Here is an 18,508-nt window from a genome sequence, read left to right as displayed (position 1 = left end):
ACGCACTAACCGTTGATTCCCTGATCGGCACCAAGTGGCAGGACCAGTCCTAGGCATAAGATAAGCTAAAGTTTAGGTTCCCAAAGTTTCAAGCATTACTTAGTCTAGACTTCGACTCTCTAAATTGGTTTTTCGCTCTTTCTTCTGTCGGTACACTTTTTGGTTTTTTTTATTTTGGTCATTCTTTGGATTTTCGAAACACTTGCCCGTGTGACATTCATAGTTGTTAGCATGTTCGGTTTTGGTGCCGAGCATTGCCGTCGTAGGAGGCCCAACAACGACACCAAGAGTTATTAATTTTTCACGAGTCGCTTTTCGAAATCGAGTGCTTTTCTTATGCCCTCGTAGCAATTCTTTTTTATGAACATTTTTTTGCGCTACGTATTTTCCTTTCGCGCGGGCACCGAGGCTGCTGCGCCTGACCAGAAGGCCAAGCAGCAACTTCAGCGCCCAGCGAGGGGCGTGAGAAATTCGGGTGCCCAGCCAGGGGCGTTGAAAATGCGTCCCTGGCTGGTTCTCGTTTTCTGTCTTCTGTTTATGCGACTTCGACTTGCATGCTTGCCTAATAACGTCCTTTACGCGTAGCAACGTTTGTGGGATTCGTTACAGGCCATCCCGAGCGTCGCTTATTTCTTTGGTGATCATTCGGGTTTGCGGAACACGTGTTTCGGTATAACTCTTTGGCAAATTAGTCTATGAATGTTTGGGTAGTTTTTAAGGTCGTTGGTTTTCTAGGATAGTCTGTCACACACAATCACATATTTCGCTACACATAACTACATTACAAACATGGTTTTGAAAATTAAATATGCCACGTAGTTCATGATAGGCATCTTTGGGTAGTTTATTTGCGCCTGGCTTGGTACCGCTTCTATCGTAGATCCAACACATGCCCCGGTCGAGGTAGTGTCTTCAACAGACAAATTTCGCTCAAGAGGCCAACCCGCAAGTGCAAGCCAAGGGGGCATGCAGGCGAGAGGGACCTAATGGGCGAGCGATTGGGTTCGGTATAGGTGTATTACCTGCACAAGTACCGAGTGGGAAACATGCGCGGCGTATGCACCCCCCTATTGGCGAAAAAAGGTATCCTTAGTCCCAACTCCCGAGGGAGCCGAGATTCGTTATGATGTTCTGTCCGTTCACATTAATATGCTGATTTTCAGGTCGTCCCAACTTGATGGGGAAATAAACGCGGGGTAGGATCGTTTCACCCTTCGGCTATTTTGATTACCTACAAGCACGAGTATTTCCTTCACTATCCCCAGTGGAGTCGCCACTGTGAGGGGGTCGAAAAAGCACGAGGCTAATGCGTGACCTTGTCCCTCGTGGGTGTGACGATTCTTTTTATTCAATCAAGTGTAATTGGATTTCCTGTGAGTATACACCCAATTGAGTAGTAATATAGGAGTCGCCATTCAGTTTTTAACGACAATGAGAAAAACTGACAAAACCCGGTTATCGTGACATAAAGGGAGTGCAATTATGTTTGACCACGACGGCCGTAGTTTCCCTTGTGATCCCTGGTGTGGGGATCTCTCAATATACACCCGCAAGGTAGAGATTGAGGGTTCGGGGGACTGTAAGTACCGAGAGGAGTACTTCGCTCGTCGATAACTCCAGAGGCAGGATATCCTTACTAGCTCAGCATAAATAATTGAAAGGACATGCGTTAACTATTAAACTAATCTGAGTTGATTTTAGCAATATGCAACATATAATACTAATTCGATCGTGATTATCTGATTTAAATAGCATTAAGGGACCTAGCATGATAATCCGACTTCCCAAAAATATTATATTTGTTAGGCGTGATAGAACAATCAGATTAGGTTAGTTTAACAGTTCATAAAAAGGGCGAGGAAAGCAGTTAAATCATCGAAAAGGGACACATTACGACGCACCCTTGAGAGGTGCGTCACGGTTCTCAAAAAACTAACCACTTTGACTTTGCTATTTCTCCTTTTTATTTAACGAATCTCAATTATGGGACAGGATACGTTCTGTTCGATTTATGGATCGATTGCGACAGAACGCGTAAACAATTTCGCAACGAGAGGCTTAGACTAAGGGTTGGAGTCAATACTCAGAATATAATTATGTGTTGTTGTTGTGTTCCTTTCACGTCGAATTTAGGGGCCTATTTATAGGGAAGAGTTCGTGGAAAGATAGAATTGCAGAGTTCTAATCCACAAAGAATTAGGAAAAAACACGTACCCAGGTATTTTCAGTGCCCAGGCCTGGGCGCCGAAGATTTCGGCGCCCAGAGCCAGGCGTTGAAAATAGGGTCTGGGCTGTTTTCTTTAGTCAGATTCGGATTCCTGAAATCCGTAGAGTTTGAGATTAATTCGAGTCTTTTAGCGCGTATCAATTTTATGACGGAATGCGTCTGGGCCCGTTATGAACTCTAGGTTCGTTAGGATTTTAATTAATACGTAACTCTTATTTCCGAATCCTATTAGGAATAGGATTCTCGCGGTTTTCTATCTCATTTAGGGTTTATGTTGGAATGCAACACCTAATTCTGACAGGTTTCTATCCTTTATGATTTGCCACATTTAGAAGCTACCTTTTTACGGCAGTTACTATTTTTAGCAGGTTTCCATAAATAGCAGGTTTCGGGTGAAATGAAATGCGGAATTGAGATTCGTTTATTTTATAGGAGATGCGTTGTCAAGTGGAGATTTACGTCTTCATCATCGAACCTTTCCCTTGCGGGAACGGGGACAAAAGTAGGTGTCTACAGTAGGGGGACATAGGATCCCCTTGCCTCAATCCTTTCTTTGCTGGAATAGGCTTGGAGGGAAATCCATTCACTAAAATAGAAAAAGAAACATTACCAAGACACTGCATTATCCACTGAATGAACTTTGCAGGAAACCCCAATTCATCTAGCATGTTTTCCAAGAAAGGCCATTCTATAGAATCATAGGCTTTCTTCAAATCTACCTTAATCATACACCTGGGGGAAATGTTCTTCCTAGAGTAACACTTGATTAACTCTGAAGCAAGAAGGATGTTGCCTACAATATTTCTCCCTGGAATGAACCCTGCCTAAGCACAATGCACCACTTTCCCAATTACACCTTGCATTCTTGCTGTCAAATTTTTTGAAATAATCTTATAAACCACTGAGCAACAAGCTATGGGCCTGGAGTCTTTCACATTAGAGGCATTCTGGATCTTTGGGATCAAAGTCACTACAGTATTATTTATTGGCTTCGGAAGAACACCAGTGTCAAAGAATTCTCTAACTGCATTGTAGATATCAGCCTTTACAATACTCCAAGTTTTATGAAAAAAGAAACTATTAAAGCCATCTAAACCAGGTGCCTTATTCACATTGATTCCCTTAATAGCAGTATCAATCTCCAAATCAGAAACTGGAACAAAAAGAGACTCTGCATCATCAACACTCAGTTGGATCCCATGTCTAACAATAGGTACATCAATACCAGTTAGAGAAGTTGCAGCAGTACCAATCAGCTTCTCATAGAATTTTTTGATTTCAGCTTGAATTTCAGTATCAGTTGTCATCTTTGTACCATGATCATCATATAATGTATCAATACTGTTTATGGCATACCTCTCCTTCATGGCACTAAAGAAGAATTTTGAATTAGAGTCCTCAAGCTGGAGCCATTGAATCCCGGACTTCTGTCTATAAGCACTTTCTTGAACCTTCAAGAATTACTTGAGCTTTTCCACACACTCTTTCTCAGCTTCTTGAGCAACAGTATCATCAGGATTAGAGATACTTGTAGACTGAGCCACATCCAAATCTCTTCTGCACATCTCAATTTTATTTTCCAATTGAGCAAAATCTTGTTTGTGTAAAGCCTTGAACTCTACTTTAACAGCTTTAAGCTTATTCCAGACAGTCTGCATTGCTGAAGTTGCTTGATTATCCTCCCATCCTTTTTGAACAGCTTGCATAAAATGTGGATGATCTGCCATATAATTGAAAATTTTAAAGGGTCTACCTCCTTTCTTCATATTCACCTTGTAACTCATCACCAGTGGAGTATGATCTGATAACCCAGGATTCATGTAGTCAACCACCACATCAGAATAAGATCAATGCCAAGAAGTACTGCCAAAACCCCTATCAATTCTTGAACTAATTCTTAGAACCTCATGCCCCTTATACCAAGAATAATAATGCCCATAGCTTTTGAGTTCTGTGAGATCAGTCTGGCCCAAGCAGTTTTCAAAGTCAACAGTTTCTGTGTTAGTGACAGCATTGCCAGTGATTATATCACCAGAATATAGGACAGAGTTAAAGTCACCCATCTGTAGACACCTACTTTTGTCCCCATTCCCGAAAGGGAAGGTTCGATGATGAAAACGTAAATCTCCACTTGACAACGCATCTCCTATAAAATAACGAATCTCAATTCCCCTTTTCATTTCACCCGAAACTTGCTATTTATAGAAACCTGCTAAAAATAGTAACTGCCGTAATAGGTAGTTGTTAAAAGTGGCAAGTCATAAAAGATAGAAACCTGTAAGAATTAGGTGTTGCACTCCAACATAAATCCTAAATGAGATAGAAATTGCGAGAGAATCCTATTCTTAATATGATTCGAAAGTAAGAGTCACGTATTAATTAAAATCCTAACGAGCCTAGAGTTCGTAACGGGCCCAGACGCATCCCGTCACAAGGTTAATACGCACTAAAGGACTCAATTAAATCTCAAATACTCCGGATTCTAGGAATCCGAATCTGACTAAGAAAAACAGCCCAGACCCTATTTTCAACGCCTGGCTCTGGGCGCCGAAATCATCGGCGCCCAGGCCTGGGCGCTGAAAATACCTGGTACGTGTTTTTTCCTAATTCCTCGTGGATTAGAGTTCTGCAATTCTATCTTTCCACGAACTCTTTCCTATAAATATACCCTTAAGTTCGACGTGAAAAGAACACAACAACACACACTTATATTTCTGAGTATTGACTCTGAACCCCTAAGCCTAAGCCTCACGCTACAAAACCGATCACGCGTTCTGTCGCAATCGATCCATAAATCGTACAGAACGTATCCCGTCCCATAATTTGAGATTCGTTAAATAAAAGGAGAAATAGCAAAGTCAAAGTGGTTAGTTTTCTGAGAACCGTGACGCACCTCTCAAGGGTGGGTCGTAATGTGTCCCTTTTCTATGATTTAATTGCTTTCATCGCCCTTTTATGAACTGTTAAACTAACTAAAATCTGATTGTTCGATCACGCTTAATAAATATGATATTTTTGGGAAATTGGATTATCATGCTAGGTCCCTTAAAACAATCTAAATCAGATAATCGCGTTCGATCTAGTACTATATGTTGCATATTGATAAAATCAACTCAGATTAGTTTAATAGTTAACGCATGTCCCTTCAATTATTTATGCTGAGCTAGTAAGGATATTCTGCCTCTGGAGTTATCAAAGAGCGAGTACTCCTCTCGGTAGTTACAGTCCCCCGAACCCTCAATCCCTACCATGCGGGTGTACGTTGAGCGATCCCCACCACCAAGGATCACAAGGGAACCTACGGCCGTCGTGGTCAAACATAATTGCACTTCCTTTATGTCACGATAACTGGGTTTTGTCAGTTTTTCTCATTGTCGTTAAAAACTGAATGGCGACTCCTATATTACTAGTCAATTAGGTGTAAACTCACAGGAAATCCAATTACACTTGATTTGCCAAAAAGAAGCGTCACACCCACGAGGGACGAGGTCACGCATTAGCCTCGTGCTTTTTCGACCCCCTCACAGTGGCGACTCCACTGGGGATAGTGAATGAAATACTCGTGCTTGTAGGTAATCAAAATAGCCGAAGGGTGAAACGATCCTACCCCGCGTTTATTTCCCCATCAAGTTGGGACGGCCTGAAAATCAGCATATTAATGTGAACGGGCAGAACCGCATAACGAATCTTGGCTCCCTTGGAGTTTCACCTTGGAAGTTGGGACTAAGGATACCCATCGCCAACCGGGGGGTGCATACGCTTCGAATGTTGTCCACTCGGCACTTTCGCTAGTAGTACACCTGTCCCAAACCCAATCGCTCGCCCACTAGGTCCCTCTCGCCTGCATGCCCCCTTGGCTTGCACTTGCGGGTTGGCCTTCTGGGACGAAATTCGTCTGTTGAAAGCACTACCCCGACCAGGGCATGTGGTGGATCTGCGATAGAAGCGGTACCAAGCCAGGCGCAAATAACTACCCATAGAAGCCTATCATAAACTACATGACATATAGTAGATGCCTCATGATGGAATGTTAGTTATGTGTAGCGAAATATATGATTGTGTGTGACAAACTATCCTAGAAAAACCAACGACTTTAAAAATTGCCCAAACATTCATAAACCAATTTGCCAAAGAGTTATACCGAAATACGTGTTCCGCAAACCCGAACGATCGCCACAAAAATAAGCGACGCTCGGGATGCCCTGTAACGAATCCCACAAACGCTGCACAACGCGTAAAGGACGTTATTAGGCAAGCACGCAAAATCGAAGTCGCATAAACAAAAGTAGACGCAAACTGAAAATGAGAACCAGCCAGGGACGCATTTTCAACGCCCCTGGCTGGGCGCCAGAATTTCTCACGCCCGACGCTGGGCGCTGAAGTTGCTGTTTGACCTTCTGGTCAGACGCAGCAGCCTCGGTGCCCGCGAAAAAGAAAACACGTAGCAAAAAACCGTTCGTAAAAAAAAATTCTGCGAGGGCGTAAGAAAAGCACTGGATTCTAAAAGCGACTCATAAAAAATAAATAACTCTTTGTGTCGTCGTTAGGCCTCCTACGACGACAATGCTCGGCTCCGAAATCGAGCATGCTAATTAAATGACCTTGAATGTCACATGGGCAAAGTATTCAAAAAAATAATGTTCAAATAAAGTCTTCAAGGAAAAATAATGTTCGAATAAAAAAAATATAAATCCGAGTTTAGACTAGGATATGCCAAAGTACAACCTAAATCCTAAGTCTTAGTTGTCTTATCCATAGAATCGGTCCTAATGCTTGGTGTCGTTCTGCAAGTTAAAAGGTTAAACCATATTGAGTCTCCCTTCCTAACATTTAAATCAATAAGCACCCATATGTAATTGTCATCCCTTGCTAAGAATCCACGGCCTCAATACTCTCTCTCACCAACAAGAAGAATATATTATAGTATTTGCAAAGTGGAAACAGTCACATTCTGAAAATCATTCCTCCATAGTCGCACAACCCCCAAAGTGAACCTAAGGTGTCAATACCATTAGCAAAAATTAATGGCCTCAAGGCTTATGATCACATTGGGTCACGACCATCATAGTCCTCTCGAGCCACTCGCTCCTTGAAATACTCCTAAGTATGGACTAAAAGATTTTCCATGAATGCAACATGACGAACCATGAAAATACCCAAATCGGCATACCATAAGGCTACCATTGGGGTAAAGCAAATACACACTAAGAGGGAAGCCGCACTAATGATTCTAGTCTTGCAAAAAAAAAAATTATTCGATCTCCCTGATTAACTACCTTGCCAATATTAAGCAAAATGGCGCATGACAAATGAACACCCAAGGGTTAAAATCTAAAGTGTCAACCAATGAAAGTTATGGTCCAATTAGCCTAAGTCTGAGAGTTGCTTGGTCAAGTATTATAGGCTTACGCCACATCATTATTTTGAGTCTAGGCCACCTCCTTGTATTCATACACGGGTTATAATCAGAAAGATTAATGAAAGTTCGAGTCTAAATCACAACTTCCAATTAAATCCCAGAAACTGGAATCTGAAAAGAAGCAAAAAAGTTATTTTCGATGCAATTCTTTCGTTAAATTTCAATAAGGTAAAAACAAGATTTCGAATCTACGCTATTTGCACATTTTAAGAAACGACTAAATACGCTAGCAAAGTAAGGCAATTTAAAGGTCCACCCTAGGACTGCTAAAATTAAAGGTCCACCCTAGGCCTACTAAAATTAAAGGTCCACTATAGGCCTACCAAACGAGGCTCACTCAGTCTCGCCTCGTAAACCAAAACCATCTACCTTTTAGCCCAAATAAAAAATTTGATTAAAGGATTTATGTTGGGGGGAAATCCCGAGCAAAAAGAAAAAAAATAGAAAGAGAAAAAGGAGAGCGAAAAGAGCGAGCCATGGAATACTTATCCCGTACCTCCCAAAGTGCAACATTTACCCAAGTAAACGAAGGAAAAGAATTGAGTCAACCAATCCAAATCATAAGATTCTACGATATCTACCCTTTCCAATCCTTATGCTCTTAGACGCCTTCGCTCCGGGGTCCCTGTTCAGCTCATTTAACCCATCCATGATTCTCATTGCCATAACCCAAGAAACCATTACCTCAACTCTTGTTTTTTTGAACTTGTTATCAACCGCAAACCACGCACGGCCATTGACACGTGCGTCATACCCATTATTTCCAAAGCCCAAACCTGTTCTTACACCACCATTGGCATAATGACTATATAACTTGTGTGGATACATCCTGTTAATATACCCTTGAGCCGTCCCTATGCTACTCATTGGCCTTGATTGATGTAAACTCGTGACACTAGCCTGAGGCCGTAAAATATGAATCCTAGCAGATGTAATCCTTATGCTTGACCAATACCTATGAAATTTACCCTATCTCATTCAACCCATCTTTCAAGCCGTCTTGAGTCACAAATAAAAAAAAACAAATGAAAAATACAAAAAAGAAATAAATAATAAAAAAGGAACTTTGCAAAGCGCCTCTAAAGTTAGTCTAAAAAGAAAAATGAGCATTTAGCGCACCAAAAAGATCCGCCCAGAAATCATTTTCAGCGCCCACAGCTGGGCGCCGAAATCTTTAACGCCCCAGCCTGGGCGCTGAATCTCTCTGCTTGCCAAATGTTGTCCAGAAGTGCTCGTCATTTTATCCGCACCTACACGGAAAAATAACGAACACTTGGAGGGGTACAGCACGTATTCAGATATACGTACCACCAAAAAATACATGTACTTAAAAAATAAAAAATAAAACAAAATTTTGGCTTACGGCAAAGCAGCAGATTAAAATAATAATGAACTTCACTTATTTCACCCTATTTCAAACATTACGATTCCACTCGAACGTACTTGTTTAAAATCGGCTTTCTAAGAAACCATTTTCTAGGCTAAGAACTACGCAAGACCTGATTCCAAATTAAATCTATTTAAGGCGGATACGTAGGCAATCCATGATTCGGTCCAACAAATATTAAAACCTATAGAAAAACAAGAATAAAAATAGAAGTCCCTTATCGAAATTTAATTACTTGCAATCCAAGTCGAAAGAAAAATTGAAAGCACGAAGAAGAATCCAAGTCATCAAGATGCCAAAATGAGCACACATCGAAAAATAATAAGGGCACGTACCCTTGCCAGAAGGAGCACTCACACTCCTAGGCACTTAGCCGAGACTCAAAAAGATCGCTTTGCCTCAATTGAATGGGGGCTAGCGCAAGCGTCCATGACCTCTAAAGTACTCAACTTGACCCTCCCTAAAGCGGATTAACTCACTTAAAGACCTTCTTTCACCACTAGACATAGTCGTTCGCTTAAAGACCTTCTTCCACCACTAGACACAGTCATGATCGCCAACAACTAGTAAAGGCAGTAAGCTTGCAATGAAAAAGATTGTTCTACGGCGTCGCCCCATCGTTCCTTCGAACTCAGGGCACCCCTCCATAGTAATTCAAATGCTTGCGAATCCCCTTTGAAAAAAAAATCAGACATTGTCAATAGGACTTGGCACTTAACCAAGGCTCACCCTACTCAGACATATGACACGGGCATCTAAAATCGAAATCTAAAAGCATCATTAATAGGAAGACATAATAGCAACTGCGGGCTAAAAAAATTGAAGTGAAAGAGCTAGGGAAAGAACTAAGTATACCTTGACCTTTTGTACAGACATACACCAAGTAAATCTAAGTCAATTTGACAACGGTTTATATTCCCGCAATTCTGGAAAAGATGGCCCTAAAAGCCTAAAAGCATATGCCAAACGGGCACAAGTAATATCTTGACGCCTGCACTCTGGCTTCCAGCAAATCCTTAGACAGCATTCCAAAATCGTAACAGTATTTTGATTCACTCATCCTGTGCGAACCCTTCTATAAATCAACCTACTTAGGACACCTCGGATTGTACACAGTAGGACTCGGATTTCAAATAATTTTCAAAGGCTTCTTCGAACATAATAAAGTGTCATTGGTTTAATCTAAGTATGTGTTTTGCAAGTGAGTTAAAGATATTTCTAAATATGATTATGGGTAAAGAAAGGCACCTAGCTTTTGGTCAAGGCACACTTCAACATGTGATTACCTTGACCATGGCAATGTCGCACAATACGACATTTACAAGAGAAGTAGCAGATCACTACTCGAACGTACCTCGCACTAAACGAGTCTGGTTCAAACTATTCATGATCCATGTCACCATGAATGCATAAAAACGTATGCAAGGCATTATAGCACCAAGCCAATCCCGTAGCTACAGTTGGAGGCTTGAGAAAAACACTCTAAAAACGCTCGAAATGACGATTTCATCGCAAATTCTCGACGCTAATGCTATACATATGTCATAGGGGCACAATCCTAAGCTTTAATCGCGTAAAACGAACCTTAGAATGACTACAACCCCTCCCAAACTCTAAGCGCTACTTAGAATATATAAAGTCACCCCGCTAACAAGGGTAACTGAAAATCGCGAGTCACCAAAACTCTGATCAAACCACTGCACATAACGCTCGCCCTATAAAGCGCCCGTTACACAGTCTACATCGTTCCAAAGCAAAAGCGAAAGAAAAAAATTAAAAAAAACTGTCAAAGTTCTGCCCAGAAATCATTTTCAACGCCCAGAGCTGGGCGCCGATATCTTTAACGCCCCAGCCTGGGCGCTGAATCTTTCTGCTAGCCATGTTTTGCCCAGATATAAAAATAAGAAAGAAACACCTATGAATCCTCGCATCGAACGAAGTAATAAGCCATGCAAACCCACACAGAAGGTGCTACACTTGTTCGAGCACCTGAACGAGGCGTGATGAAGTACTCCAATGCAAAAAATAATGATGATATCCCAACACCTGGAGAAATGTTCTAATACATGCGGTTAGGCCACACTAGCCTACGTCGCACCGTAAGTTCAACCATCCCAGGGTACAAGTCTAAAAAAGAGTAAGGCATATTGCACTAATGCGGGCACGACCAAAGAGCATGTGTAAAAGAGGCAAAGACTACTTATCGCCCAAATTCAAAATGCAAGCCACACGACTCCTACATTAAGGATTAAAGGTAGCAAAATATTATCTACCATGGAAGGGATAGCTCGCACCTACACGAGCGGAACACCAAGGCATCTTCCTCGAAAGAACCTACAAAAATCGTACGCCAAAAGGAAGCACCCCAACATGCATACTTGGGGGCTCCAAGCTACGAAACGACCATAGCAAAATAAAAAAAACTCGAAGCAAATGTTTGAACGATCAAGAAGGGCACGATGCTTGAGCCCACTTCATGAATGGGCCTAAACCCTATTAAGCTTCTAAGCAAACTATTCAAAATCAGTCATTGCTCAAAAAAAAATGATTCAAGCAAACTGATTAATGGACCGCACACAACGACCATTCTATGAACGCTCGTTCGCACATACATATCATCATTCTAAGTATCGAACATTCACGAACGCGTTCAAAAGGAAAAATATACAACAACAAGAGCGGTCAAAATCTTACGCCGCAAGGTATGTTCCTCGGGCCATATAGACTCGCCCAACTATCGCAATAACTGTACACCTTAAGAGCAACAGTTCCTTAAAATAATCGCCCCAAAGCGACAAGCACCGTAGTCCACAAATCGGCTACGGCTTCTCAAGAAAATCATCACGTTCTAAAAACAAAGAAAAAACAAAAGAAAAGAGAATACATAGAACTTCCAAGTGAAATAAACGAATGAACAGGAGGCCAACGGTGTCATCAAAAGACTAGCCCAAACAACACGTTCAACGCCCCACCTGGGCATGAATTATTTCAACGCCCAGGCCTGGGCGCCGAAAATGAACCCAGGCCCAAAAAAAGGCCCTAACTTCTAGTGGGCCCTGCCGCATCCATTCGACTCGAAATTTGCCGATTTCCTTACTGAAAGTCGCACCTCACGACTTTGTCAAGAGTAGCACACCACTACAAAGATCGCTCGCACTTACGAGCACAATCCCAAACATGATCAAGGACATCACAAATTGCGTATCCCCAAGGAACCCCTTTGACAAGAAATGACCGTCAAGCACGAGTGCTTGGTGGCTCGAAAGAAAAAAAAAATATCTAAAAAAAGTATGCGAAGTTAAAACAATATTCCTAGACTACGCTGTACAAAGTCCCGTGTTTGGATAATCTCGAACGAAAAAGGACTGGTTTACGACCTCAAGACAAAGGTCGCCGTTGATACTTATACATGGTCCCCCAATCAAGGACCCAGGTAGTGGAAAAATTGAGCCGTAAAGATTAGCTCAAAACCATGAAAGATGATGACCACGAGACAATGGTCCGTCTAAGCACGTTGTCAACCCACATTCAAGTTACAACTAAATCCGAGCATCCCTCGAAAGAATTCGCTCTTACAAGAATGAATGAAAGAAATTCTCAAAAGAAATCACGATAGGGACTTGTCCACCTCAATCAGGCAAGACCGCGACACGCGAATCCCAAATCAAAAAGACGAATTCAGGTTCGCTCACCTCCAGCGAGCAGGGCGTCCACCCTTAGCGGACAGGGCTCGCCCACCTTCAGCGGGCGGGGTCTGCGTCACTAGCCGCGCAGGTCCTCAGTTTTCCAAAAATGAAATTTTCAAAAATCAAAAATGAAACAGGCTCGCCATCTTCAGCCAGCGGTGTCTACGGCGCAAACCACGTAGGTTCTTATTTTCAAAAAAATAAACACAAAACAAATTTCAAAATAGATTCGTCCACTTCTATCGGACGAGGTGTCCACCCTTAGCGGACAGGTTCGCCATCTTCAGCCGGCGGGGTCTACGTCACAAACCGCGTAGGTCCTTATTTTCAAATTTCAAAATAGACTCGTCCCCTTCTATCGGACGGGGTGTCCACCCTTAGCGGACAGGCTCGCCATCTTTAGCCGGCGGGGTCTGCGCTACTAACCGCGCAGGTCCTTAGTCGCTGCAGCGATAACTTTTTCTGGTTTTCCCTTTATCCAAAATTTAAAGGATCGGTTTTCCCTTTTTTGAAAAATTAAAGGATCGGTTTTCCCTTTTTCCAAAAATTAAAGGATCGGTTTTCCCTTTTTCCAAAAATTAAAGGATCGGTTTTCCCTTTTTCCAAAAATTAAAGGATCGGTTTTCCCTTTTTCCAAAAATTAAAGGATTGGTTTTTCGTTTTTCCAAAAAAGAACGATGTGCTGGATTTTCCTTCGTTTTACGTCCCATAAAAAACAAGGGGGTTTTTCTCGTTTGACTAGCCTTGAAAATGAGAATCTTTAAAAACATTTTTACCTCGTGGTTGGGCTTGGCCAGGCCCAATTGCACTTTATAGCTTTGATTTCGAAAACATCTGTAGCTACTCCCAATGACAAAGTGAGGGAGTTTCTACACTTCTTTAGATCCTTCCAATGACAAAGTGAGGAAGTTTCTATACTATCCGTTGACAAAATCCCAATGACACGTGAGGGATATGTCGACACTTCAAGTGATGACCCTTAAGTACAATGTTATCACTCGGGGGCTCGTGAGACCCTCGCAAAAGCAGGTCACCATGGCTTGTGTGGCGCACTCCATCTAGTACTTTGACCATCGTCTTATTCCAAGACTCAGTCAAAGTGGTGGCTAACTGTAGACACCTACTATTGTCCCCATTCCCGAAAGGGAAGGTTCGATAATGAAAACGTAAATCTCCACTTGACAACGCATCTCCTATAAAATAACGAATCTCAATTCCCCTTTTCATTTCACCTGAAACTTTCTATTTATAGAAACCTGCTATTTATGGAAACCTGCTAAAAATAGAAACTGCCGTAATAGGTAGTTGTTAAAAGTGGCAAGTCATAAAAGATAGAAACCTGTCAGAATTAGGTGTTGCACTCCAACATAAATCCTAAATGAAATAGAAATTGCGAGAGAATCCTATTCCTAATATGATTAGAAAGTAAGAGTCACGTATTAATTAAAATCCTAACCAGCCTAGAGTTCGTAACGGGCCCAGACGCATCCCGTCACAAGGTTAATACGCACTAAAGCACTCAATTAAATCTCAAATACTCCGGATTCTAGGAATCCGAATCTGACTAAGAAAACAGCCCAGACCCTATTTTCAACGCCTGGCTCTGGGCGCTGAAAATACCTGGTACATGTTTTTTCCTAATTCCTCGTGGATTAGAGTTCTGCAATTCTATCTTTCCACGAACTCTTTCCTAAGACCCTTAAGTTCGACGTGAAAAGAACACAACAACACACAATTATATTTCTGAGTATTGACTCTGAACCCCTAAGCCTAAGCCTCACGCTGCAAAACCGATCACGCGTTCTGTAGCAATCGATCCATAAATCGAACAGAACGTATCCCATCCCATAATTTGAGATTCATTAAATAAAAGGAGAAATAGCAAAGTCAAACTGGTTAGTTTTCTGAGAACCGTGACGCACCTCTCAAGGGTGCGTCGTAATGTGTCCCTTTTCTATGATATAATTGCTTTCCTCGCCCTTTTATGAACTGTTAAACTAACTAAAATCTGATTGTTCGATCACGCTTAATAAATATGATATTTTTGGGAAATTGGATTATCATGCTAGGTCCCTTAAAACAATCTAAATCAGATAATCGCGTTCGATCAAGTACTATATGTTGCATATTGATAAAATCAACTCAGGTTAGTTTAATAGTTAACGCATGTCCCTTCAATTATTTATGCTGAGCTAGTAAGGATATCCTGCCTCTGGAGTTATCGAAGAGCGAGTACTCCTCTCGGTAGTTACAGTCCCCCGAACCCTCAATCCCTACCATGCGGGTGTACGTTGAGCGATCCCCACCACCAGGGATCACAAGGGAACCTACGGCCGTCGTGGTCAAACATAATTGCACTCCCTTTATGTCACGATAACCGGGTTTTGTCAGTTTTTCTCATTGTCGTTAAAAACTGAATGGCGACTCCTATATTACTAGTCAATTGGGTGTAAACTCACAGGAAATCCAATTACACTTGATTTGACAAAAAGAAGCGTCACACCCACGAGGGACGAGGTCACGCATTAGCCTCGTGCTTTTTCGACCCCCTCACAACATCACCAACCAAGCAAGAGAGTTGATGGCATTTAAACTTCCCAATTCACTCCACAATGCCCTTCTAGTCTCAATGGTATGGAGTCCATACAAGGCTGTAAACCTAGTAGTGAAAGCAACTGATTTAGCTGAAACAACCCCATGCTTCCATCCAATCCAGATTTATACACTGCTGTAAATGTTACCACCCTATGCTTCCATCCAATCGAGATTCTCCCCCTATCAGAGTGTTCATAGTTAGAGATCCAATGCCACTGAGCTCCAAACTTATTCTGAATCTTGCTACAATTCTTCTGCTTAACTTTGGTTTCAATAAGAGCTACTACACTAATTTTATTGATATTAACAAAGTTCTTTATGTCTCATACCTTGCAGGGGTCATTCATACCCCTCACATTCCAACTGTAGATATTCATTAACCCATGTCAAGTCCCTCCTCCTCCTCACCTTCACCTCCTGCATCAAAAGAGAACCCCTGGTAACAGCTTGCAGTTGTACCAAACCAAGAACATGTCTAGGTGGTTTAGTGTAACACCCTAATAATTCCTTGCTTTTTATAAAATATTTTCCGACTTAAAACACAGGAATTACCAAGATATTACCGCCACCGTGATAACGGCTAAGGCTATTTACCAGAATTACGCAGCGGAATTAACTAACTTTCAAAACATATTAAATAAATAGTTAATGGTCGTTAAAACAAGTTGGAACCGTTGAAGCCCAAATCCAAAGTATTAAACCATTTGAAAATCCATTAACTGTAGATAGTATTAGTCATGACTATAAATAGAAATAGAGTTTATAAAATACGGAAGAATAAAACTCTCAACTCGAATCCCATGATAACTTCTCCCGCAAGTTATCTCTACAAACCTGCTTTATTAAAATTCTACTCCCCAACAACGCAAATGCAATTGATGGATCATCATAGGGTCATTAAGGCAAAGGCCATGACCAGAAGACATGAAGCATGAAGTCAGCGAAAGCTGAGTACGAACAAGCTAGAATAACATTCTATCCTAACATGCTTCACTCGACAAATTAAATAATCCACATGCAAACGCCATGTAATAAACAACAAACATGGAGACAAGACTCGACACTTGACACGACTCTTGACTCACAGATTAAATAAAAAGTAGCTTCGAACGGGTAAAGTAAAGTATCGTCAAAAGGAAAGAAAGGGTGATGGGAGCCAACCATACACTAAGATAAGTCGGGCTACTACCGACAGTCGGGCCATACCGACAGGAATTCCAATGCACAACGGCATAAAAGAGAATGAAACAACGTCTTATATCATTCTAGGAGTACAAGTTTTCCGGCAAGACTCCCCCCATTGTTCATACTCAAGGTATATATGTTCCAAGAGTTTTGAAGCTCTTTCGGGTTACACTTTGCATTAATTAGTATATTATGTTCAAGGCGACTCAAGACACAACATACAAACAATTGAACAACTAAACAATTCAACAATGACACTTCATTATTTTACTTCTTTAGGACTTGTGATCAAACATAGACTCAAGTGAAATTACTCCCATTGTTCCTTCTCAAAAACACTGTTTGAGATAACCCGACATTGCCTATTAACAAGCGGGTGTGCCCTTATCACGAATTGTCCTTAATTCAATTCACGTAGACTCTCTAACATATTCTACCCCTTTGGTAGAATATATATTGCTCACTGGCAATATTCGACTGGCTCAATATTATGCTAGACATCCTGTACTATAGCATAACAATAATAACAATTTGCATGCGCAATACTCATATATGCAAATCAACTTGAACAACATGCTTGACATAATTCAACGATTATAAAAGTCCACAACATGATAGTTCAATAGAATCTACAAAGCATAATTCAATTAATAACTTGCTCGTTCACATAGATTCAATAATAATAATAACATGCTCGTTCTCAATATCAAACATGAATCCATAATAACATATTCATTCTCAATCATCAAACATGAACTTCCAATATATAAGTTCACATGATTCGCATTCAATACACTTCACAAAGTCCTCAAGGGATGGGTGGTCACCCTAGTCTTGTACGTACCTGGAATACCTAAGTATGGGGGCCACTGTGCGAATCATGACTCTCTGGAAATCAACTCCTATAAACACAAAAGGAGAACTAAATTATTATCCATGTTTACTAAATTTCCAGCAACTATTTAAGATTCTAAAACCTTTGTTTTAATTAGAAATCAATCATTAATCATTAATTAAATAGTCTCAAATAGTCTCAAATAGTCAACTCAAGTCCAAACGTAAAAACATTGAATTTTTAGCTTTAAAACCATTAAAACCCAACTTTTTAAAGCTTATAAACAATCTGAAAATTTAAGTTGATTCCCATAATTTAAATTGTCATTAAATTATGTGAATCAATCTCTTACTTAATCAAATCCAAAACCCTAATAATAGTTTATCCCAAAAACATGTTTTGACTTCAAAATCAACACTTTATAAACTTATTAAATCTGAAAATAATAATTTCAATCATCAAAACCAATCTCTTTAATTAAAATACAACACTAACCCAATACAGTGTTCATAACCGTTCTAATCAATTTAAACAACCCAAATATTTAAAATAATCACAACAATTAAAACAATTTAAAACTGAAAATTAATGTTTTTTAAAATAAATTTTGATTGAAACAATTGATCAATCCACACACACACACACACACAACGATTTCGTGTGTGTGTGCGCCGACCAACGCAACACAACGAGCAACAACACAGCAGCGCACGCAACGCACCGCAAGCAAGGGCGCGCACGCGCACGAAGGGACAAGGCGACGAGGCTAGGCGCTGGGCACAGGCGAGGCACACACGCGCACAACACTGCTGCTGTGTTGCGCCGCGACGCGGGGCAATGCAAGGAGAGGGCAGCGCTGGGCGAGCACGACCTCACAGCGCGCAGGCACGGTGTGCTACGCTGCGGCTGCGGGACGGGCGAGAGATGGGCGAGCACGGCTGGGCGCGCACGGCTGCCTTACGCCGCAAGTAAAGACGAACGAAGAAGGGGTGTGGGGCGTGCCGCAAGGAGAGGAAAAAGAGGAGAGAGAGAGAGTTCTGAATTTTTCTTGTGAGGGTTTGATATGAGGTCTATTTATAGGTTTTCTCTCCCATGTGGGCTGGGTTAGGGTAATTTTGAGTTGGGCTTATTACCGGGCTCATTTAAGTTTACTCCTTGCAAGCTTTGTTGGGTT

General features: G+C 41.3%; 1 protein-coding gene across 1 annotated transcript; it reads right to left on the bottom strand.

The window, feature by feature from the left end:
- Positions 1-3,051: 3,051 nt before the first annotated feature.
- On the bottom strand, positions 3,052-4,290 carry LOC130472047 (uncharacterized). The gene is made up of 3 exons (XM_056842462.1): positions 4,092-4,290; positions 3,692-4,028; positions 3,052-3,598 (listed from the first exon to the last, which is right to left on the bottom strand). Exons 1-3 carry the CDS (start codon positions 4,288-4,290, stop codon positions 3,052-3,054), a joined length of 1,083 nt encoding a protein of 360 aa, XP_056698440.1.
- Positions 4,291-18,508: the final 14,218 nt, after the last annotated feature.

The sequence above is a fragment of the Spinacia oleracea genome, chromosome 4 (assembly GCF_020520425.1).
Source record: "Spinacia oleracea cultivar Varoflay chromosome 4, BTI_SOV_V1, whole genome shotgun sequence".
Lineage (NCBI taxonomy): Eukaryota > Viridiplantae > Streptophyta > Magnoliopsida > Caryophyllales > Amaranthaceae > Spinacia > Spinacia oleracea.
This window is presented reverse-complemented; position numbering and strand designations above follow the sequence as displayed.